Source organism: Pleurodeles waltl, chromosome 6 (assembly GCF_031143425.1).
Source record: "Pleurodeles waltl isolate 20211129_DDA chromosome 6, aPleWal1.hap1.20221129, whole genome shotgun sequence".
In the NCBI taxonomy this organism is placed as follows: Eukaryota; Metazoa; Chordata; class Amphibia; order Caudata; family Salamandridae; genus Pleurodeles; species Pleurodeles waltl.
Window position 1 is genome coordinate 545585371 of NC_090445.1, and position 19994 is coordinate 545605364.

General features: G+C 40.1%; 1 protein-coding gene across 8 annotated transcripts in view; it reads left to right on the forward strand.

The window, feature by feature from the left end:
- The window catches only part of HIPK1 (homeodomain interacting protein kinase 1), a 504680-nt gene that overhangs the window by 455899 nt on the left and 28787 nt on the right, over window positions 1-19994 (forward strand). For 4 of the 8 annotated variants that reach the window (XM_069238726.1, XM_069238723.1, XM_069238720.1 and 1 more), the window contains 4 exons: window positions 11616-11755; window positions 12465-12650; window positions 15798-16010; window positions 16916-17157. In XM_069238726.1, the coding sequence (XP_069094827.1) occupies window positions 11616-11755; window positions 12465-12650; window positions 15798-16010; window positions 16916-17157 (781 nt within the window). Of the gene's footprint in view, window positions 1-11612; window positions 11756-12464; window positions 12651-15797; window positions 16011-16915; window positions 17158-19994 lie in introns of all 8 variants that reach the window. The other 4 variants (XM_069238721.1, XM_069238722.1, XM_069238718.1 and 1 more) reach the window with 1 other exon arrangement.

Below are 19994 nucleotides of genomic sequence, written 5' to 3' on the forward strand. Positions count from 1 at the left end.
ATCTGTTCGTGGCATGGGATGCTGCAGATTCACATGCGCCCTCCCGCCTCCCCGGGAGCCTGTAGCCGTTATAAGTTGATGAAAATTGTACATTATAGGTTGATGAAACTTGTAAATTTGTAAATATATATAACTTTTATACACATTATGTACATGCATACTTACTCCATTGCATGGGCACCTTTACTATATACACAACTCCTACCTCACCCTCTGCGGGAAAAACAATCTAAGATGGAGACGACGCCCATGCTCAATGGAGCCGAAAGGGAGGAGTCCCTCGGTCTCGTGACTAGAAAAGACTTCTTCGAAGAAAAACAACTTGTAACACTCCGAGCCCAACACTAGATGGCAGGATCTGCAACATCCCATGCCACGAACAGATGTACACTGGGTAAGTGACATTTTCCATATATATATATCTATATACATGTGTGTACTGGGACTGCTACAATAAGTTACAATAAAGCATAAGTTACTTTTGTAAGCTCGTAAGTATTGAAAATGAAATAATTTATTGGTATACAGTTTGTGTGGACAAGGCATCTAAAAATACAGAGCAAATAATATTTTGCTTATATATTTTTCAGATCATCTAAAGTATACTATATGTCCAACTAGAAAACTATGAAAAGAGTTGGTTTCACTTATTTAAGAACACCTTGTTTATGGATAAAAGGATAACCAATAAATGAGCAGCATCCAGCCACCTTGATACGTGCATTAATCTCTTCCCCGTACAGTTCTAACAAGGAAAGGAAAAAAACAAATTCTTTGAAACGCTACAGTAGTACAGTTGGTTTGGAGTTTCCCTAGCAGGTGTGGCTAGTAGTCCTACTCATCTGTCATGGAACAGGACACTCACTGTTGCTATTCTTACCAATCTGCTGAAAAGGGCTAATGATACTAAAATGAAAAACAGTGCTTTTTAGATACCGTTTTTTAAATATTTTAAGCTGTCCAGCTCCATTGCAGAGATGAGATTAAAATAATTATTTGCCAATCAGATGAAGTGTTGAAAAGTTGCAACCTTCAGACAAAGCACCACACAGTGCTCGAGCCTCAGCTGACACTTGTATTGTTAATAACATGTATCTTAGGCTGTTCCAAGGTTTACCTACACACAACTTTCAGATTTCTTTATCCTGTGTCACAATGTTTACACTGCAATTAGTATACCTTTTCTCAAGTGTAGTCTAAATTCTACCTGCTATGTAGTCACCCTGCAGAATGTGGCAATGAAGGGCTACGGTCTCCGAAATTGATTAGAAATTCGATGTTAAACGTGTCATTAATCTGACAAAACTGTATGAAGTCTGACTGGACAGACCCTATGGACGTACAAGACTTAATTTCATCATGCAGCAATTAAATCTTTTGAAATGTACCTCCCATGGACATTGTTTTACACATTACTGAATGCCTCAGTTGGCATTGACATAACGAGCATTTATTTGGAGTATGGTAATAGTTATTTCATTTGTTGCTTTGCATTTTTATGCACAAGGTTTTATAGGCACAATTATTTTTTCACAGAGAGCATATTTCATGATCCTTACCTGTAAGTGGCCGTCCTTAGTGTGTGCTTTGCTGTAAACATGCAGACCGATTCCTACTTATTCCAGGCAGGGCTACGGTGTTTTTCTACATGGTATAGCACAGGGGGCTCTGACCTTTTCTGTAGTGAGAGCTATTTCTGATCAGTGAAAATCACTGTGAGCTACTGAAAGCCAAGCCACTCAACAATGTTACAAGACACGCCCAGTTTCATTGACTTTAAGCCTAATGCCTATAGAGCCAAAGACTAAGGTTTGAACAAAATAATTTGAGTAGGGGCACTATTACAGGGCTTCCATTTGTGTCAGCTTGAGCATGGTCTTTTCGGGATGTATGAACGTGTGCGTATGAATGGAATATATGTGTATCAGTGAATGAAAGCCTGTCATGTACTTGTGGCACAGGACTTAGCTTTCAGCAAATGTGGCACTGTTGCATTTAGAACACAAAGATACAACCTTTTTTTTTTCTTTCTTTTTTTTCTAGAAGATTTTTTAAAGTGCAGAACAATGTTCATAATATGGAACATTTTTCTGCAGTTGAAATTTCTCCCACTTAAAAAAATAGCAGCATTTTTCAGTTTTAAATATGACACCGTGTTTTCTAGCCAGTGAAAGCAAGATTCCTGCTTTGTGTAAATGCCACACTTTGAAATGGGAGAAAATTAAACTGAAGAGCTAATTTTGTTTTATGGATTCTATGGAACACATCATTTAATGTTCTCCCATTTCAAAATGTTGCGTTTACTAAAAGCTGGCATCTTGCACCCAGTGGCCTGTTGACACAGTGCCATATTTATAACAGAAAAATACAGCCATTTGTGTAAACAGGAGGAATTTGAAGTGAAGAAACATGCTTCATAAAATATTAAGACGTAATTGGCTTAATTGAAAGTGGAGAAAAACGTTGGCTCAACTTTTCATATAAATACATTTATTCACTTTAAATCTCTCCTATTCGAAAAAATGACAGTATTTTTAGGTTATAATATAAATATGGCACAGTGTCTACTGGCCACTGGGAGCAGGTGGTCGCCTGCTGTCTGTAAATGCAACACTTCGAAATGGGATGCAGCTACAATGGAGAGCTAACTTAATTGTTAAGATCACTCCATTTTAACTTTCTACCATTTAAAAGCATTCAGAAACATTGTTTTGTTTTCATGCTCCAATGTTGAGTTGACGTGGACTTTTAGTTGTTCACCTCTATGCTCTGGGTCAAAGATCTGATTACAGAACTGCTTTTTATCAGGCTCCGCTATCTGCAGCCTGAAGATGAAAATGTAAAATAAACACAGTCTTTCCCTAACTTCAAAAAGGAAATGTGACCCTGTGCTTATTTAAAATTGAACTCAAGGTCCTGAGCTACCCTGAATGTCTCTGTGAACTTCTTGTAGCTCGAGATCTACTGGTTGGAGATACCTGAACTAGAGAAACAGCATGCTGATCACTGTGATCAGCAGGTTGATGCTGTTTCTTTCCAAGAAACTGAAATGGATGCAGTCGAAGTACCTACAGAGGAGAGAGATAGGATTATATCTCAGTAATGTGAGTAGAGCTGCGAGGGAACGGCTTATAGAAACAAGTGTGCGCTCACAAGCTTTCCATTCCGCTATCACTTTGTAATTAGCCGTTCAAGCTTTTCACTCCACTCGTGCTCCATGAATAGCCGAGTCTTCAGCTTGTGAGTAGCTGCATGTGTGTGGCCACAGAAATCAGCCACCCAACAGCTGTGCATGCAAGGATATCGCTTGAGCTCAGTGCAGCGGTAACTGTAAAAATCAGGAAAATTACCAAAGCCTTTTCTGCTAAGCGAATTAGTGGTGCTTTGTAAACGCGGATACACAAGGCTCCGCTCACACAGCCCCTGGGCCCTCGAATATAACAGAAAAAACAGTACCTCCATATAGTGGGAAACACCCACAACATAGTGAAAGTCATGTAGGTAGCACAGGTCCAGAGGATGGCAACCCGCTTGACTCCAAATTTGTAACGTTGGAAGAAATGCTCCAAAATAAATAAAGGAAATGTATTCAGGAATACATATTGACTATAACCTGTACAAAGTGCCCAAGGAATCTAAATAACGAATCCACATTTCAAATCATTACAAATTAGGTTCCAGTAGAGAACACCCAGAGAACTAATGGCTTTACAGGATGTGATTACATCATATAACAGAGAACAATAAAGAAATCCTACCTACAAACATCTCTTCCCTTTATTTATTTTTAAAACAAAGGAAAGCCTAGTGATGTGCGACAACTAAACACCATAAACAAAAACAACAATAAATAAAAATAATCCATAATTTAAACAGGAAAAATAACTTGAAAGATAAATCTATATAACACATAAGGTGTTACTGAAATGGTAAAACAATAAATAAATCATTATATCTTGTGCTATAATAATAAACCAGAAAACTGCTTCAATCGGCATATCTTTTCCAGATGACTTGCAGAACTCTTGTTGCTTTCCAGTTTGAAGGTTTACAGGCGTTGCCATTAGAATGTTCAGCTCCATATCAGTTATATAGCATTTGGGTCATCACAGTGATAGAGGCAACCCTGAATAAGTCTACATATCGAGAAAATGTATGGGTGATCTTGTGTATTAAAGAAGTCTAATATTTTAGTACTATTCATCCCAGCATGTAAACCTTGTGGCATCACGGTAACCTCCCCTTAATCCTGACACAGTGCCAATAACAAACCTAAGGAGATTATAGCTTTACCAGTGATAATGCAGTGCAGGTGACATCCATTAATGGCCTCAATTATACGTACTGCAAACTCCATTTGTTTACACAGTTTAAAGAAAAATGAGGTTTGGAAAGGGATCACGTGGGGCATCCCTTATTTATTATGTTGTAGTGTGGTCACTTGTAAGGGCCTCCCTCACCAGTGCTTTTGATGCTTGTTTCTGCTTTGAGTGGTCTCTATATACCTCTACAATGCATTGGAGCTTTAGTGAAAAATAACGTAATTAGGAAAATCCACTGGGCTTGTTGGCAGAGGGGTCTTGACATTAATGGATTTGCACATTAATATAATAGACTTCTAAACTGTTTACTTTGTGCTGAACAAAAACTGTTTTGTTTTCTGCCTATATGTGCATGGTCTTCAAACAAGCCAAGACTTTATGCAAAAGAGTTACTAAAAAGAATATTTGTTAAAGGCTCAGCAGTGCTGAAAACCAATATCTGGGACAGTGTTCCTCTATGAAATGTAATCATTGGGGGTGAAAACCGGGCCATGAAAACATTCCTACTATGTGATGATGCACTGACGTTGAATTCTGTTCTTGGTATTTGAAGTCCTTTTATATACTTGGAATAAAACATTAGAACACCCATTACAAGATAAGGTATTGGACCTGGGTTCTAAAATTCTTGCAGTAGAACTGTTAAGAAATGTAGCTATGCTCGGAGTGTTGCTTTACGACTAAACTATCTTCATTAGTAGTTTTCACTTATTACTTCTATCCTTAGCATTATTTTTAACCCTCTGAAGGGATTGTTTTCTGGCTTTATGAGCTAAAAGAGCAGCCCGCTTGTTTTTGCCATTCTCCAAGTCTTCCTCCATGGAGAGCCACAAATCAAGACAAAGTGAGGTGAAGCTTGCCACAAAACTTCAAATCCGCTCTCTGCAGAAAGGGTATGAAGTCAGTATCTGACAACGTTTTTAGAAGCCCCACAGCCTACATTTCTTTTTTCAAAACCTACAGAAGTCATTCCTTTATTTATTCTTAGATCTTGGAGTATTAGATCCTTGACAAATTTTCAACACAACCAAGGAATATGTAAATAAGTTTAATTTAGATTAAATCTGTGAAAGTGACCACCACTACCATGCAAGCACTGATGCTTTACCGAATTTTAGTTATTTTATGTAAAAATACAGATTATTAAACACGTAATAGGCACTTTTTGGACCTGTTTTAGTCATTTCTATTTTTAGAAAAGCATTATCAAGACAGTTTAGACATTAGAAGATCAGAGAGTGTGCATTGAACACACAATGCAGTTTGTTCTTTTTATGGCACATAGTGGAGTCAGATGTCCTGTATACCAAGTTTCTATTTTGTTACAGATAGGCTGACACATTTTGCCATTCTTATTTCACCCAGGGTTAAGCTAAAGGCTGTTGATTTATTGGAACACCCCCTGAAAAGCAGAGGTGAAGTGAGCTGCCATGTGACTACTCCTACATTTTGCAACCAATACAGTAGAGTTAGAGTGGACTTCCAGGACGTTCTTTCAGTTAGTCCAGTACAAAGACAGAATTAAAGAATGATGTTGCTGCTTAATTGTTTGTTTGGCAATCTTATGTCAGTTAATGGCAATGTGGAGGAGTTTTGTAACATAGGTACTAAGGAGAGAATGCCTACTATTGTAATATTTAGGCACCTTCACATTACTTAACCAAAATAACTTGATGGTTGAGCTTTGGGTTCATTATATCTATGTTCATTTTTGTAACTTAGTGCAATGTGGTGCAGTGTAGAGACAGTCATGGCAGGACGAGGCGCATGAGATAAAAAGGGGAAATCAAGTGTTCTTCGCAAAATTTATAGCTGCATACGATTTTGGATCTCCTAGGAATTGATAATTTAAAGGCTATGAAGTGTAAGAGTTTTATGTGGATTGTCATATGCACAGCTATTAAAAAGGAATGTATACTATTTACAAGGTTTGTGCCTACCTTTCCAGATATTTTATCAGGCGGCTATTTGCGGAGCAAAAGTTTATTCAACTAAGAGTTACTTAGACATTTATTGAGAGTGAATGATTCGAAGCCCAAGACTTAGATGGTACATTTCAGTGTTAGTAGTTTGACAAACCTATGACAGTATCTCAACTGTGTAAAATGGAGTTCTATTGTTTTGTGGATAGACCTTTAATCCTTTGCAATCTTACACATTCTTTATACTTTGAAAGTAGAAAAAAAACTTTTAAGATTGGAAATATATTTAATTACTGAGTATTTTGCAGAGGGTGCTGCTTCCTTTCTTACTCACTGCTATGATTGAAGTGGTTGGCGGAATATCAATCCCTATGCAAATTGCACTTTGCATTTTGATTCAATTTCTGAGCAGTTCAATAGTAATGAGGATGAAATCTATTAGGTACAGATTCCCAGAAAAGGAAACGTAGTAGTAGGGTTAAGCTGCATTTTGCCCCTGCAAAGTACTCTGCATAATGAGGTATTTATTGCACTTGGTAAATATTCCACCTTTAAAAGTTGTATTTACCGGATGTGATAATTTCCACCTCTTTTTAACATAAATCTCAATTGGTATTCTAGAAGGTATTTTCCTTTCAAACTTGGTTAATCCTTTCTCTTTTTTGAAAAATAAAAATGTTAGTTGACTGTGGTCATCAGGTGATTTCTACAGCAGTTGTAGTGACCAGTGGACGTTTTAGGTGAAGAGTTGATTAAACTGTTTTACAACCCATTAAGTACAAATTTCTGCATATTACTGAATGGATTGGCTTTAGCTGTTGTTTTTCAAATGGATGTACATGCAACGAGTTAAAAGACAAATTTATATTTGGAGACTGAAACATTTGGTATCATTTTCCTTTCACCACATTATTTAAACCTACTTTCGGCTCACCATTAATCTAGTTTAAGATTGCCAGGAGATTTCACATTCTTTTCTGCTTTGCCTAAATTTGCATTATAGCCATTGCTAAGCTTTGCATATTTTGTCCTCTTTCTGTTGAAGCAGTGCGCCGCCTGAAACTTCAAACCTCAGCATTGCCTTGGGATGTTCTTGCTTTATATTAAACTACATGCTTTGTCTTGTGCAGGTGTTTGCTTTTGGAAAGGTGCATGGTGTGGCGTTTAACAATCACATTCTCCCTATCACCCTGTTTATGTTTGCAATTTATCGCTTGATGACTTTTTGTTGGGGTCTGTTATTTAATGTTTAGATCGAAAACTTGCAGAAGCGCATTTTCAGGCTAAATGGTTGCACGTTATGAGACAGTTTTAGTGTACTTCAGCCGATTATCAAATACTGGTTGTTGCCAATACTGACAAGATGAGCATAAAAGGCTGCATAGACAATGCTGAATAGCATTACATTTCTTCCCCTGTTACTGATTAAAGAGGATCAACAGTCAGATTTGAATTTCTTACCCCAGTTTCAGCATGTTTTTTAAGTGCCTAGGAGAAAGCCATACTTTGAAAACAAGTTACCAATTGCTCAGTCTTTTTAAGCTCAGACTTCCATTTTTTTTAAATTCAATTTCCTGGCCTGATTTGTTGTTTACTTGCTCAGGTACAGCCCAGAGCAACCGTGACCTTATTATATTGTCACAGGATGGTCCTTTTTTACAACTGGTATCCTCAACTCAAAATTAATGTTGTGCCTATCTCTTTTGTTTTTGTGTTTTTTAATTTAACTTTGTAAGGTAATTCGATCATCCCTGGGGCTGCTAAAAAGAAAATGCTACAGCAGCACAGTGGAGTGGAGGGTATACTGTGACAGACAAGCAGTGGCAAAGTCAATAAGGTCTCGCCAGTGAGAGCTCTTGGCTTTGGCAATGTTTTGTAGCCATGCTGGACAGCAGCTCGGGCGCTATGATGCTTTCAGGGCTAATGCAACTGTTTATTTTGAAGGGGATTAGCGCTGAATGCATCAGTCATTCAAATTATTATTTTGAGCCATGCTCAACTGCAGCCACGATGCATTACAGTATAGCTGCAAATCATTGCCAAAGTCAGCAGTGCCCATATTGTATGAACAGAAGGCAATTGCAGAGTCAGTAGTCTCTAAGGTAAGACCTATAGGCTGTGCCAATTCTTGTCTTTTCTCAGCACAGCATCCCTGTGATTCTAAGCAAATCGGGTAATCGCCCCATGCCTCAAAAAAGAAGAAAAATCTAATTTTTGCAAAAAAGCCGTATCACCTAAAGAAAGCAATTGGCCTCATGTCCGCATCTTAATGAAAATACATTTGGAAGCAGATAACTTCTGTTGTCATATTAAACATCCATTTTAAAGGCGAAAAGGGCTTCTTTGAAATGTATACGTGACAGTAAAACATAGCTGCAAGTGGTTCAATAAGTAAAGCAGGGAAAAATAAAAGTAGTATCACAAACGACTGAGCATGCGCTGTCAGAGAGGCGAGACCTAAACATGACTGTTTTTAACTGTTAATACTAATTTACACCTTAGTTTTCATAATTTGGTGTTTAAGTTAAAATGTGGCAGGAGCAACCACAAACCACGATGCACTTTGAAGTGCAGTTACATCGAATAGTTGATTCCTTTGATATTAATGTAGGTCACAATAAATATAGACCCTGTAGCTTTAAAAATACAAAAAAGTTTTAAACGCCAAAGAGAAGTAAATGTAAAAAGTTGTTGGTGTTTACTGCTCTGTTTTTTTGCTGTCTTCCTACACTTTACAAATGGAAGCTACTAGAATGTATTACTTTCTCATTATTTAAAATGTGTTACGGTTATCTTCACACAGATTACCTAACTGAATTTTGAGAAATTATTTTGTGTTAAAATACTTAATGCACTATTAAGAAACCAACATATTGCATAAGGGAGTGCATGTTTAGGACACTAATAATGTCAAAATGATATCTACACAGACCACTACTGTACCCGTTCACAGATTGTTTAGGTGGCACTCTGTTCATTTTCATTGTTCCATTTATTTTATGAAAATACTCTATAAATTCAGCTCTTCTGACGAAACAGGCAGTAAGCAGCACGTTTTTACATTGATTGTAATTGTTGACGCTAATCTGGTATTTAAGTTCTGTCCGTGAACCTGTATGTAGTAATTCACATGGACCAGTATAACAGTAGTTCACAGTTGCATTTGAAGTATGTGAACTTAAATGAGATGCAGTGAATGAGGGTTGTGTCATAGGAAGCAAGTTAAGGAAAGCAATGCTGGTCGAAGACAGTTTAAGAAGCAATCAAAAGTTTGTGGTATCTGTGTTACAACGTGAAGCAAATTAAAAGTTAACTGGTAAGCTGAACTGAATTCCTACTTAAGGAAACTTTAGATGAAATAGAGAGTGCTCAAAAGCATCCTTACCTTTCTCTGTTCCAGTAGGTTCTGAAGGTTAAAGACACAACTCCAACAGCCATGAGTGGCAAAATGGATTTAAAAATTATTGAATAAGAAAAACTCTCTGAATGCTAAAGTAGGAAATTTGGAAGTTGAGATAATAGGTAGACCAGACAGTTGTTACATCCAGAAACGTATTGCTGGCTTCAAAATGTTTGCTGAGGGTAATGAGGTCATTTTCCCAAGGAGATTTTAGGCAGAGCCCTGAGACATATATTAGGAAAAGTGAATCAGGTCGGCTTTTACCCTGTGAACTAGAGTCCAAGCCCAGTTACGCAATGGCTACTTGGACAGGAATTGATGTTACATTTTGAACGTAGAAAACTCTGCCATAACGTTTCAAAATCAATAAAGTGAGTAACATTTTTCAATTGTGTGATAATTCTGATATTATATTTAAAACATTTTGAATAAAATAATGTATGTAACGGTTGAATCTATGTATAACTTTCAAATCATCTTATGATCTAACGATTAGCAATGGTAAACAAAGCTGTGGCCCACAAAAGTATATGCACAACAAAGGGAGAAATAATTGCCAAAGTCCATTTCCAAACAACAAATTGGAAAATTGTTAAGAATATCACGGTTGAAGGAGTATGAGTAGATAGCACTTCATGCTTTGCACAAGCCATGTGACCCAGGTTAGTGGTGCGTATTTTGATGGAGAATGGCAGTGTAGGATAGTCAGATTCAACCTTCCCAAATGTAGGTTATCCTGCTGGGCAGGTTATAAAAAAACTGTTCGAAATGTCTTACTAGAGAAGCCTCTATTTACAAGGGTATCTGGGAGCGGGGATTAGTCTTTTATGTGCCAAATAAGAAAAATGCATCGGTCTGGTTTATCAAAATCAGAAAACGGCTGTCCTGATTAGATTTCTAAATGTTCTCAATTCCCAATCTGTTTTATTATATTTATTTATTTGAAAATATGTTTGCTAGAAGTTATCAATATAAAGCCAAAAGCATGGGAAAAACTCTGCAACCTTGTTGATCACCAAGTAGAAGTAAATTGAAATAAAAGGCCAATAAGGTAGTTTTTCAAAACGGAATGTACTGCCTCTCTTAGACATTACAAAGAAATGCCTTTCTCTCTTAGTCTGACCTTGCCCTAAAAGGTATACTGAGGTTGCAGTGCTATTCTCTCAATTTATTGTACTGCATACAACCTTTTGCTAAAATGCAGTGTCTTTGATCTTCTCATTAAGGGGCATCAGCATCCCTTGGTATGGATAAAGACTTTATAGTGCATGTACTGAGGTGACCTCACAAAAGACTCAAACTATAACAATATTGCTCCCCAAGGTCAATGTGCAAATAAATTAGAAAATATGTTGGCTACTGGTAAAATTAAATTAACCCATGAATCTACCTTCACAAGCTGTTCTTTGTGCAATCTCCCTAAATTTAAGATTGCCTTGAATTTAAAAAAAACTCAATGTCATACGGCTTAAGCATGGGTTTAGCAGAATTTTACCTACCTCTATACAATTAAAATAATTCCAGGTTAAAAAGAAATAATAAAAAAACAAGCACCAAACTAAAATACACACTAGCTGAAAATTGTAATGCATGTGTGCATTGTCTATCAGCTCATTTCAGTCTTTTGAATTCTCCAAAATAATACCACAACTGGACTGAAAAATTACAGTTATGCATTCAGCTTTAAAAAATATATTGAAAATGTTTTTATATGCAATATTGAGTCATTTACGATGCAGGAGACATCCCCATAGCCACCTGCCACTCCCTTTTTATCTGACTACCGTTTCCTACATTCTGCAGTAAGAAATAGTTTATAAATGACGGCCTGCCTTGCTTAGCTTTACCTCTGCAAGTGAACGATCTATAGGATGTACATATTTTGTTCCTGGGGGATGTCTAGGGTATCAAAGATTATTTTAAAGAAAGTTGTTTTGTTTTCTTGTGTCTTTCTTTGTTTTCTCCCAGCAGGCGTGGCCTGGAGGAACACAGCAAATTTTGTTGCCTTCTACGTGGCAACAGCTCCCTGGTGTTACACTTCATAATTCTGTTCCATCCGCAGCTGTGATCCCAGAAACGATTGGAAGTAGCCAGCAACTAGCTGACTGGAGGTGAGCATTGTTCGAAATGTAACTGCAATATCAAAGAGCACGAGGGACTGGATGGTTAAGAAACTTCAGTGTCAACTCACATTTGCCCTCTGCTGGTGATGCTGCTTTTGAATGATACACTGTGCAATTTAGTTGTCTTATGGCTGGATTGTGCCTATTTAATCTTTTATTCAATATCTAATTGACAGTGCAATACTGGGAACCACCACTGACAGTTGTCACTGGGGTATTTACCAGTATGAAAAGAGCCAGGCATGAATACATGAGCTTGTAAACACACCAGAACGTGTGCTCGTTATGTGCTGGGGATGTGTGATCTCATTTGCAAAGAACCCACTTCCTCATAAATGAAATAAACTATTCTGGTATTTAGGACCACCATTTATACAGGTTTTTCTCTGTTTTAGATGACTACAGCTTTCCATGATTTACCTTTGTTTGAGGCAGTTGAAGTGTAAGCCCTATGTTGTCTATGTACAATTGCTACATCACATTTCCATTATTTTGAGTCTAATAATAGACTCTTAATTAGTTGAACTGAGGTGTTACTGACGCCATCCTTCCTTCACTCAGACTCTTCTATGTGGAGCATCTGTATTGTCCTGTGAGATATCCTGTTTCTTCAGACATTTTTAAGGTTTCTTCTCTGGGGCTAGAAAGTCATCCTCTGTGTTTGTGTATAACATTCTCCACTTCTGTCCAATTTCAGGAATGTCCATTCCCATGGAAATCAGTATAGTACCATTATGCAGCAGCCATCGTTACTTACCAACCATGTGACTCTCGCAGCCGCCCAGCCCTTAAACGTTGGAGTTGCTCATGTTGTGCGTCAGCATCAAAATGGGTCTATGCCTGCAAAGAAGAACAAGCAGCAACATACACAGACTGCTGCAAAGTAAGTCATGTCTTGTGGTGTCAATGCTGCATCTTTTGGTACTCATTTGCACTTTATGGGTCTAACCCTGACTGTTGGCAACCTGCCACAAGTGTAATAACTTGCTGCTAACTGACAACGAGGGAAAATGGCCTTAATACAAAGCATATGTATACATTTGTGACATTAAAACACGATCTTTAGAACTGTAAATTTGGAGCTGACAATGTGGTAGGTCATTAATTCAGCAAATAATACTAAAACATCCTATTTCTCGGTTTCGTAATATTTTTTTGTTTGATCAGTCGATGGAAAGTAATTGAGAAATAAATTAAAAAGGTGATGTATATATAAAAAAAACATTTGCACGTAACAGGTTAGGAATGCATACATGTTAAGTGGTGGTAATCTTGTACCATTACCATCGGGAATATAACAGATGAATGACGCTTAATTCCATTCTCTGTTTTGTGACTGTTGATTAAGTACTCCATTGTTACAATCATTTGAGACCTAAACATAAATATTTAAGAGTGGGTTGTCGTAGCAAGCAAATTTAGCTTGGTCTTGCATGGGTTGCTCTTTATTTCATTCCTGTTGATCATGTATACAAAACACATCCCTATTTCTCTAAATATTTGTCTGCTTTTAATATTTATTGTCAACATGTTCAATTTGATGATCTTCAAATGACCATTCAGGAAGACCTATATGCACTGTTTGCTCTGTTTATGTATTTAAAACATTAAGAAAGCCCTAAAAAGATTATGTGACTTGTTTGTTCGATCCTGCGAGACAGAACAGTTATCTACTTGCGAAAGACATATTGCGGGCTTACTAAGAAAGTAGGAGGGCTTGTGGCCCCCTGTAGGAAAGTCCCTCTTTTTGGCATGGTCAGAATCATACCCCAATGGTGACCGTGAAGGTGGCATGATTCCATGCACCCTGGGTGCTCCTTAGAGGACCCTCTGTATTGCTCTTACCAGTCATCCAGGGTCAGCGAGCAGCCCACGCTGCTGCAGCCCCTCAGAATTCTGCCCTCCTGCTGCTTGACCAGCCCAAGCAAGGAAAGGAAGAACAAAGGATTTCCTGTGGGAGAGGGGTGCAACCTCCTCTCCCTTGGAAATAGGCGTTACAAGCCTGGGGAGGGGTAGCCTCTGCACACCACTGGCTTGCTTTGAAGGGCACATTTGGTGCCCTCCTTGCATAATCCGGTTTGCACCAGTCCAGAGACACCCCCTCCCCCCCAAAAGGGTGGCCATTGCCTCCTGCCCCACCTCGGCATTGCCTCCTGCGTGGACTGGACTCTTTCACCTTCTTTTACAGGTCCTCTTCATCTAGGATTTACTGACGGGTTCCACCAGTCTGATCCTGTTATTGCATTATTCCAATTCCAAGTCCCATGTTAGCTCATGGGATGACCAGGTAAATTATCTCTGCTCTCCTGGGCGCTGGGGGTCTTCTAGATACTCTCCTCTTGGGGTTCCATACTCTCTCAGCCCTTGGCTAACTACTCGATATCCTCTGGTAGAGGACCCATTCTTGCATTCCACTATCTTAGTATATGGTTTGGCCCCCTCTATAGGGTCATCGCTATGTCTAATGTTTTATGCTAATCCTTAGTACTTACCTTTGTATATTTGATGTGTACTTATCTCCAGAAAGGGGGGATTGCCTATAGTAATCTAGTTCAGTGTGCCTGTCATAAAGTACCTTTATTTTTGCAACAGTGGTTTCATGTGTGATAAGTTACTGTGTGACTACTGTGGTATGGCAAGTGCTTCACACTCCTCCTAGATACGTCTTGGCTGCTCACCTCGGCTACCACTAGAGAGCCCTGGCTTCCAAGACACTAACACTAACTAATAAGGGTTGCCTGGACCTGGTATAAGGTGCCAACACCATAGGTGTCCACCACACCCTAGGCCAGTCTCCTACACCCACCAATTGCTTTCCATTGATTGGCTTTACTGTGACTGTCATATGAATGCTTCTTATACAGTTGCTTGCCTTGTCTATCTTGTGCATACACCTCCCCTGTACCTTTGACAATTTACTTTGGTCTTTCCACTGTTCACTTTTAGGGAATTACTTTTTCTTTGGTATGAAGCATTCCACTACAACATTTGTGTTTTCCACCTGTTTTCCCAGTATGCTTCTTTCCCTCTTTACGTGCTTTCTTGCTTGTGGGCTTCTCCCCTCACTATGATGCATTCACACTCATATGCATCCGTCCCAATGTTGCTTCCTCGCCCAGGTGCTTCACCCCAACACCATTTTTGCTTTTCTCACCCTCGTGAGATCCACTTTGCGCTCTCACCCATTTTCTTTTCTCTGCCTCCACCCACACTATCCATGTTGCTTCTTCACTTACCCCCCCTTGCTGCTTTTTTAGCCTGCCCCATTTTCCTTCCGCCCTCCTTCACACTGCTTCTCTACACCCTAACTTAGATCTGTACGTATAAAGGAAGGAAAAGTCCAACAGTGTAATTTTGTAAGCGCATGCATGTGTGGTGCGCGCGCCTACAAAATTACATGGCAGCTGCATCTTAGGCTATTTTCTTCTTTAGCCAGCCAGCACAGCCTCAGGGATGGTGTACTGCATCTCTAGAAACCATTAGCAAAGCCATTAGGTCCCAAAGGCGAGACCTATTGGCTTTGCCAGTGCTATTTTTAATTGCCATTTGGCTTAGGAATATTAATTGCACATGTGCTGCTGGTCATCGCTTCTAAACGTAGCTAGGAAACAATTGCTTATTATTAGTCACCCTCTCCTAGTTCCCAGGATTTAATAGAGAAGTTCTGGTGCGAAAAGAAAACAATTAGACTGTCCTAGCTTATACAGGATCTTTATTTTAATTTGTGGAAATCAAAAGTGGAGGAACCTAGATTTTAATGTTGTTGCTGAATGAATGCAATGACCCTGCAGCCATGCCAGGGAATTATCTCTTCATACATATTGCCATTCGGCTGCAGGTATGGTGACCCTTAAAACTGATTTATTTAGCTTTGGCTTGTGGGGAGTGCACTCCCTCAGTGCAGAGGTTCTAAGCTAAGAAGTTGACACAAAGGGCACATCTGATTTCCAAGTGAAGGTTCCATGTGAATATTAAGATTTTGAAGATGCAACATTAAACAGTATGTTCCCTCTCCCCCTTTTTCATCTAGGACAATTTCTGCGTTGGACATAATTCCCTCACAGGTATATTCCTTGATTGGGAGCAGCCCCTTGCACCCCTCCTCTTCTTACAACTCCCTTATCCCAGTTCAAGAACAGCGGCAGCCAATTGTAATTCCAGATACACCCAGTCCTCCTGTGAGTGTGATTACTATTCGCAGTGACAGTGACGAAGAGGAAGACAGCAAGTATAAACCAACCACGTAAGTAACATGCATGCACTTAATTCTGTGCAGTGTTTTCAGTGCTTGATACCTTTTGTGACATGCATTGTTCCCTAACTTTAAATAGTGATCAGTATACTATTCTGTCATCTGTTTAGCACAATAGTAAACTTGAAATATTTTCCATGCCTGGCAGTGCTTCGCTTTGTGATAGATGCAGCAGATGTGTATCCGCAGACCCTTAAGGTCAAACGTTTGTTGGTTGTGCCTACTACCTATGTTATCTATTGACATTTAAGGGTTATTTGCTGCTGGAACTGGTTCAGCATCGTTTCTAAAGACAAGATTTCTTAAACAAGATCAGTAACAAAATTATCACTGACCCGATTTGATCCTCAGGCTACACAACAGGATTCTCCTGTGAATCTGTGGATCTCAAGGGTAAACGTCTGCATCCTAGTCAAGCAGTTTTATTAGTCTTTGCAAAGCCAAGTCTGTGAAATGATAGATCATTATTACTCTGCTTAGAAATAGATTATTCCCACATTACTTGCAACATCAACATTGAAAAATAACGTGAAAAAGCCAGAGGGAAATTTATAAATAGAACATTTTCACGGCATTGAACTTCTTGACCTTGAATCTTGAAATACTTCCTATTAGTTCATTTCCCAGGTTGGAACACTTACATGTTGCGACTATGGTGCAGCGCGTTACCCTGTATTTTAACACAGGAAATGTATGATCCGAACGGAAACGTTAACTACGGTGCACTGGTTATAGCATTCCTTAGCATCCTCCTCCCGTTCATACCCCTGGTTTGTGATGAGCCGTGTGCAATCAGGCTTCTCTGTAGCTCACTATCTTTATTTCTCTGTTGAAGAACAGCTGAAATGTCGCCTTTCAAGGGGCACTTTTCACATTCTCATAAATGTTTATTTTAGCTCCAGCTTGAAGCAGCGATCTAATGTCATCAGTTACGTTACTGTCAATGATTCTCCTGACTCGGATTCATCTTTGGGAAGTCCGTACGCTGCTGAGCAACTGTCTACACTCAATGGAGCGATTGGAGTTCTGGAGGTGCCAAGAAGGCTATCGCACGGGCAGAGTTCCAGTTCACGCACCATCATTGTGCCACCTTTAAAGACCCAAGTGCATGACTGCACTATAGAGACTCAGCTCTCAGGTACGTTTATCCTTGTATGCTGATCTACCTATAAAGTTGTATGAAACTGGCATGTCAAAATCCATGGTTTGATAAACACATAAACTTGTTGGAAGTGGAAATGTCGCACCTCAGTTTGGGAGGTCTGAAGGTTTTTTTAATATATATATATTTTTTTTTACAAAAATATAAAACATTGCGCATTTATTTTTATCATACGTCTGTACAAGGCTCATTTGTTATTCATCTAGAACCAACGCTTTCACTTGACTCTGAACATCAACGCCAATGCATACACAGCAAGGCCAATGCACAACAGCAAGAAACTTCACCATAGTCAAAGAATTCGCATAACCCGGCACGGACACCACAAACACCCCCACCGCACCCCCCTCACCAAGACCTCTGTGACAACCTCACCACCTTCTTCCAGCGAACCACCTTCCACCGAAACCATCTTCCACTGAAAAATCCAGGACATCTACAAAGGATTTGCAAGCAAAGACCCGCCCCCTCCACACACCAGCACCACCACTGTGGACCCCAAAGGGGCCTTGCTCCTCACCGCTCCACCCCAGAAGTTACCTGGAAGCTCATGAGTACCATCCACTCTGAAGCATCCTCGGATCCATGCCCCCACCACATCTTCAACCGAGCTTGCCCCACCATCGCACCCGAACTATGCTGCACTATCAACCGCTCCATCTAGACTGCCACCTTCCCGGTTGAATGGAAGCACGCAGAGATAAATCCCCTACTGAAGAAACCCTCTGCAGACCCAACGTAGCTGAAGAACTGCAGGCTGATCTCACTGCTCCCTTTTCTAGCCAAAGTAATAAAAAAAGTGATCAACACACAGTTCACCAAGTTCATCGAGAGAAACCACATCCAAGAACCCTCTCTATCCAGATTCGGGAGCAACCACAGCACTGTAACCGCACTCCTACCAGCCACGGATGATGTCCCCACCCAACTGGACCACAGTGAAACAGCTTCCCTCATCCTCCTGAACCTCTCCGCTTCCCACACCACCTTGTGCACCAAACTACACGACACGGGCATCCGCGGCATAGCCCTGGAGTGGCTCCACTCTTTCCTCACCAGCCGAACCCAGAATGTCAGGCACCCACCTTTCACCTCGAAACCAACGGAAACCAGCTTCGGAGTACCCCAGGGCTCCTCTCGGAGTCCCACCCTCTTCAGTGTCTGCATGACGCTGCTCACCAAGAGCGTCAGACATCACGGGCTCAACATCGACTCATACGTCGACGACACACAGCTAATTCTCTCCCTTACTTATGAACCATTGACAGCCCAAAAAACTTCTACAATGAAATGAAAGTAGTCGCCAACTGGATGAAAGACTCAGGCTCAACTCGGATGAGACAGATCCTCATCTGGTGGCCCAATTCCCTCGGAACTGCCCGATCTCCCACCGACCATGCACGCAACCTCAGCATCATTCTCAACTCCTCACTCTCTATGACCCGCCAGGTACATGCCGTCTCATCCTCATGCTTCCACAGACTCCACCTGCTCCGGAAGATTTTCAAGTGGATCCCTATCGATGTGAAAACAGTCACTCATGCACTTACAAGCATTAAATTCAACTACACCGACACACTGAATGCAGGCATCAACAAGAAAATGCAAACAAGACTCCACAGTATATGGAACACCGCGACCAGACGCATCCTGCACATCCCTGCCACAGCACATCTCCGCCCACCTGAGAGACCTACACTGGCTCCCCGTCAACAAATGCATCACTTTAAAACTCCTGACACATGCTTACAAGGCCTTTCACAACATCGGACCTGCCTACCTCAACCACCGCTTCTCCTTCTATGCACCCCCACAGGCAACTCTGTTCTCCTCAACTGGCCCTCGCCACCATCCCTAGGATCCAGAAGGATATGGCTGGAGGAAAATCCTCCTACCTCACTATGCAGACTTGGAACACACTGCAGCTTCACCTTAGGCAGGTACCCTTGCTAGCTTGGTTCAGGAAGGACCTCAAGACCTGGCTCTTTGACTGACCTGGGTTCCCCCTTCAGTGCCTTTAGACCCCCTGGGTGATGAGCTGCACTCTACAAATATCTGATTGATTGATTGATTGAGGAACAGGCTTGGATTAAGTGTGTATTACGCAGGGAGCAGGGATGTGAAATTACTGTCGCCTGAGACACCTGGGACATATTGTTTGGGGTCAAAGGCAACAAGGTTTCCGATTTTTGTCCTTGGGACAAGTAGGCCCAACCCCCTGCAGCACAAACCCTTTTGGCTGCCAGTTTACAGAGAAGGGAAACTGTCTGCAGTTGAGGTAATATGTGTGTCCATATGTTAATGCTGTTTGATCTTGTTATTATGGTTCATTAATGAAAAGCCTTCCTTATTAGGGTGAGCGCTGTAAATAAACGTTTTAAGGTCACACTGCACTACTGACAGTGGTTCCAGTAAAAAAATTAATGAAAGTGTACACACGTTTGAAAATCTGAACAATATGATGCTAAGTATAATGCTCCCAGAATGCTCTCTAATTAGATGCATATGTTAGCAGAAGCTTGTAAGCAAGAGCGATGATTCTTTGCTTTCAAAATAAAATGCTCAGGAAAAAAATGCAAGTAGGAAAAAAAAAAAACATTCGCTACTATGAAATTTAGGTGCTATTTCCTTGAAGTGTCATTTAGTAAAATGTGTTGAAGCATGCTAGTATTTCTAAAAAATATTCCTAAAGGAAAATCAGTGTGAACAAGATTATTGTAAGTGCTGAAAATAAACAAGCTCTGCAAGGCCAGCCGAGCCAACTTTTTTCTGTCCGTTTTTTTTCTTTAGTCAGTGCGTCTTTGACATGGTGT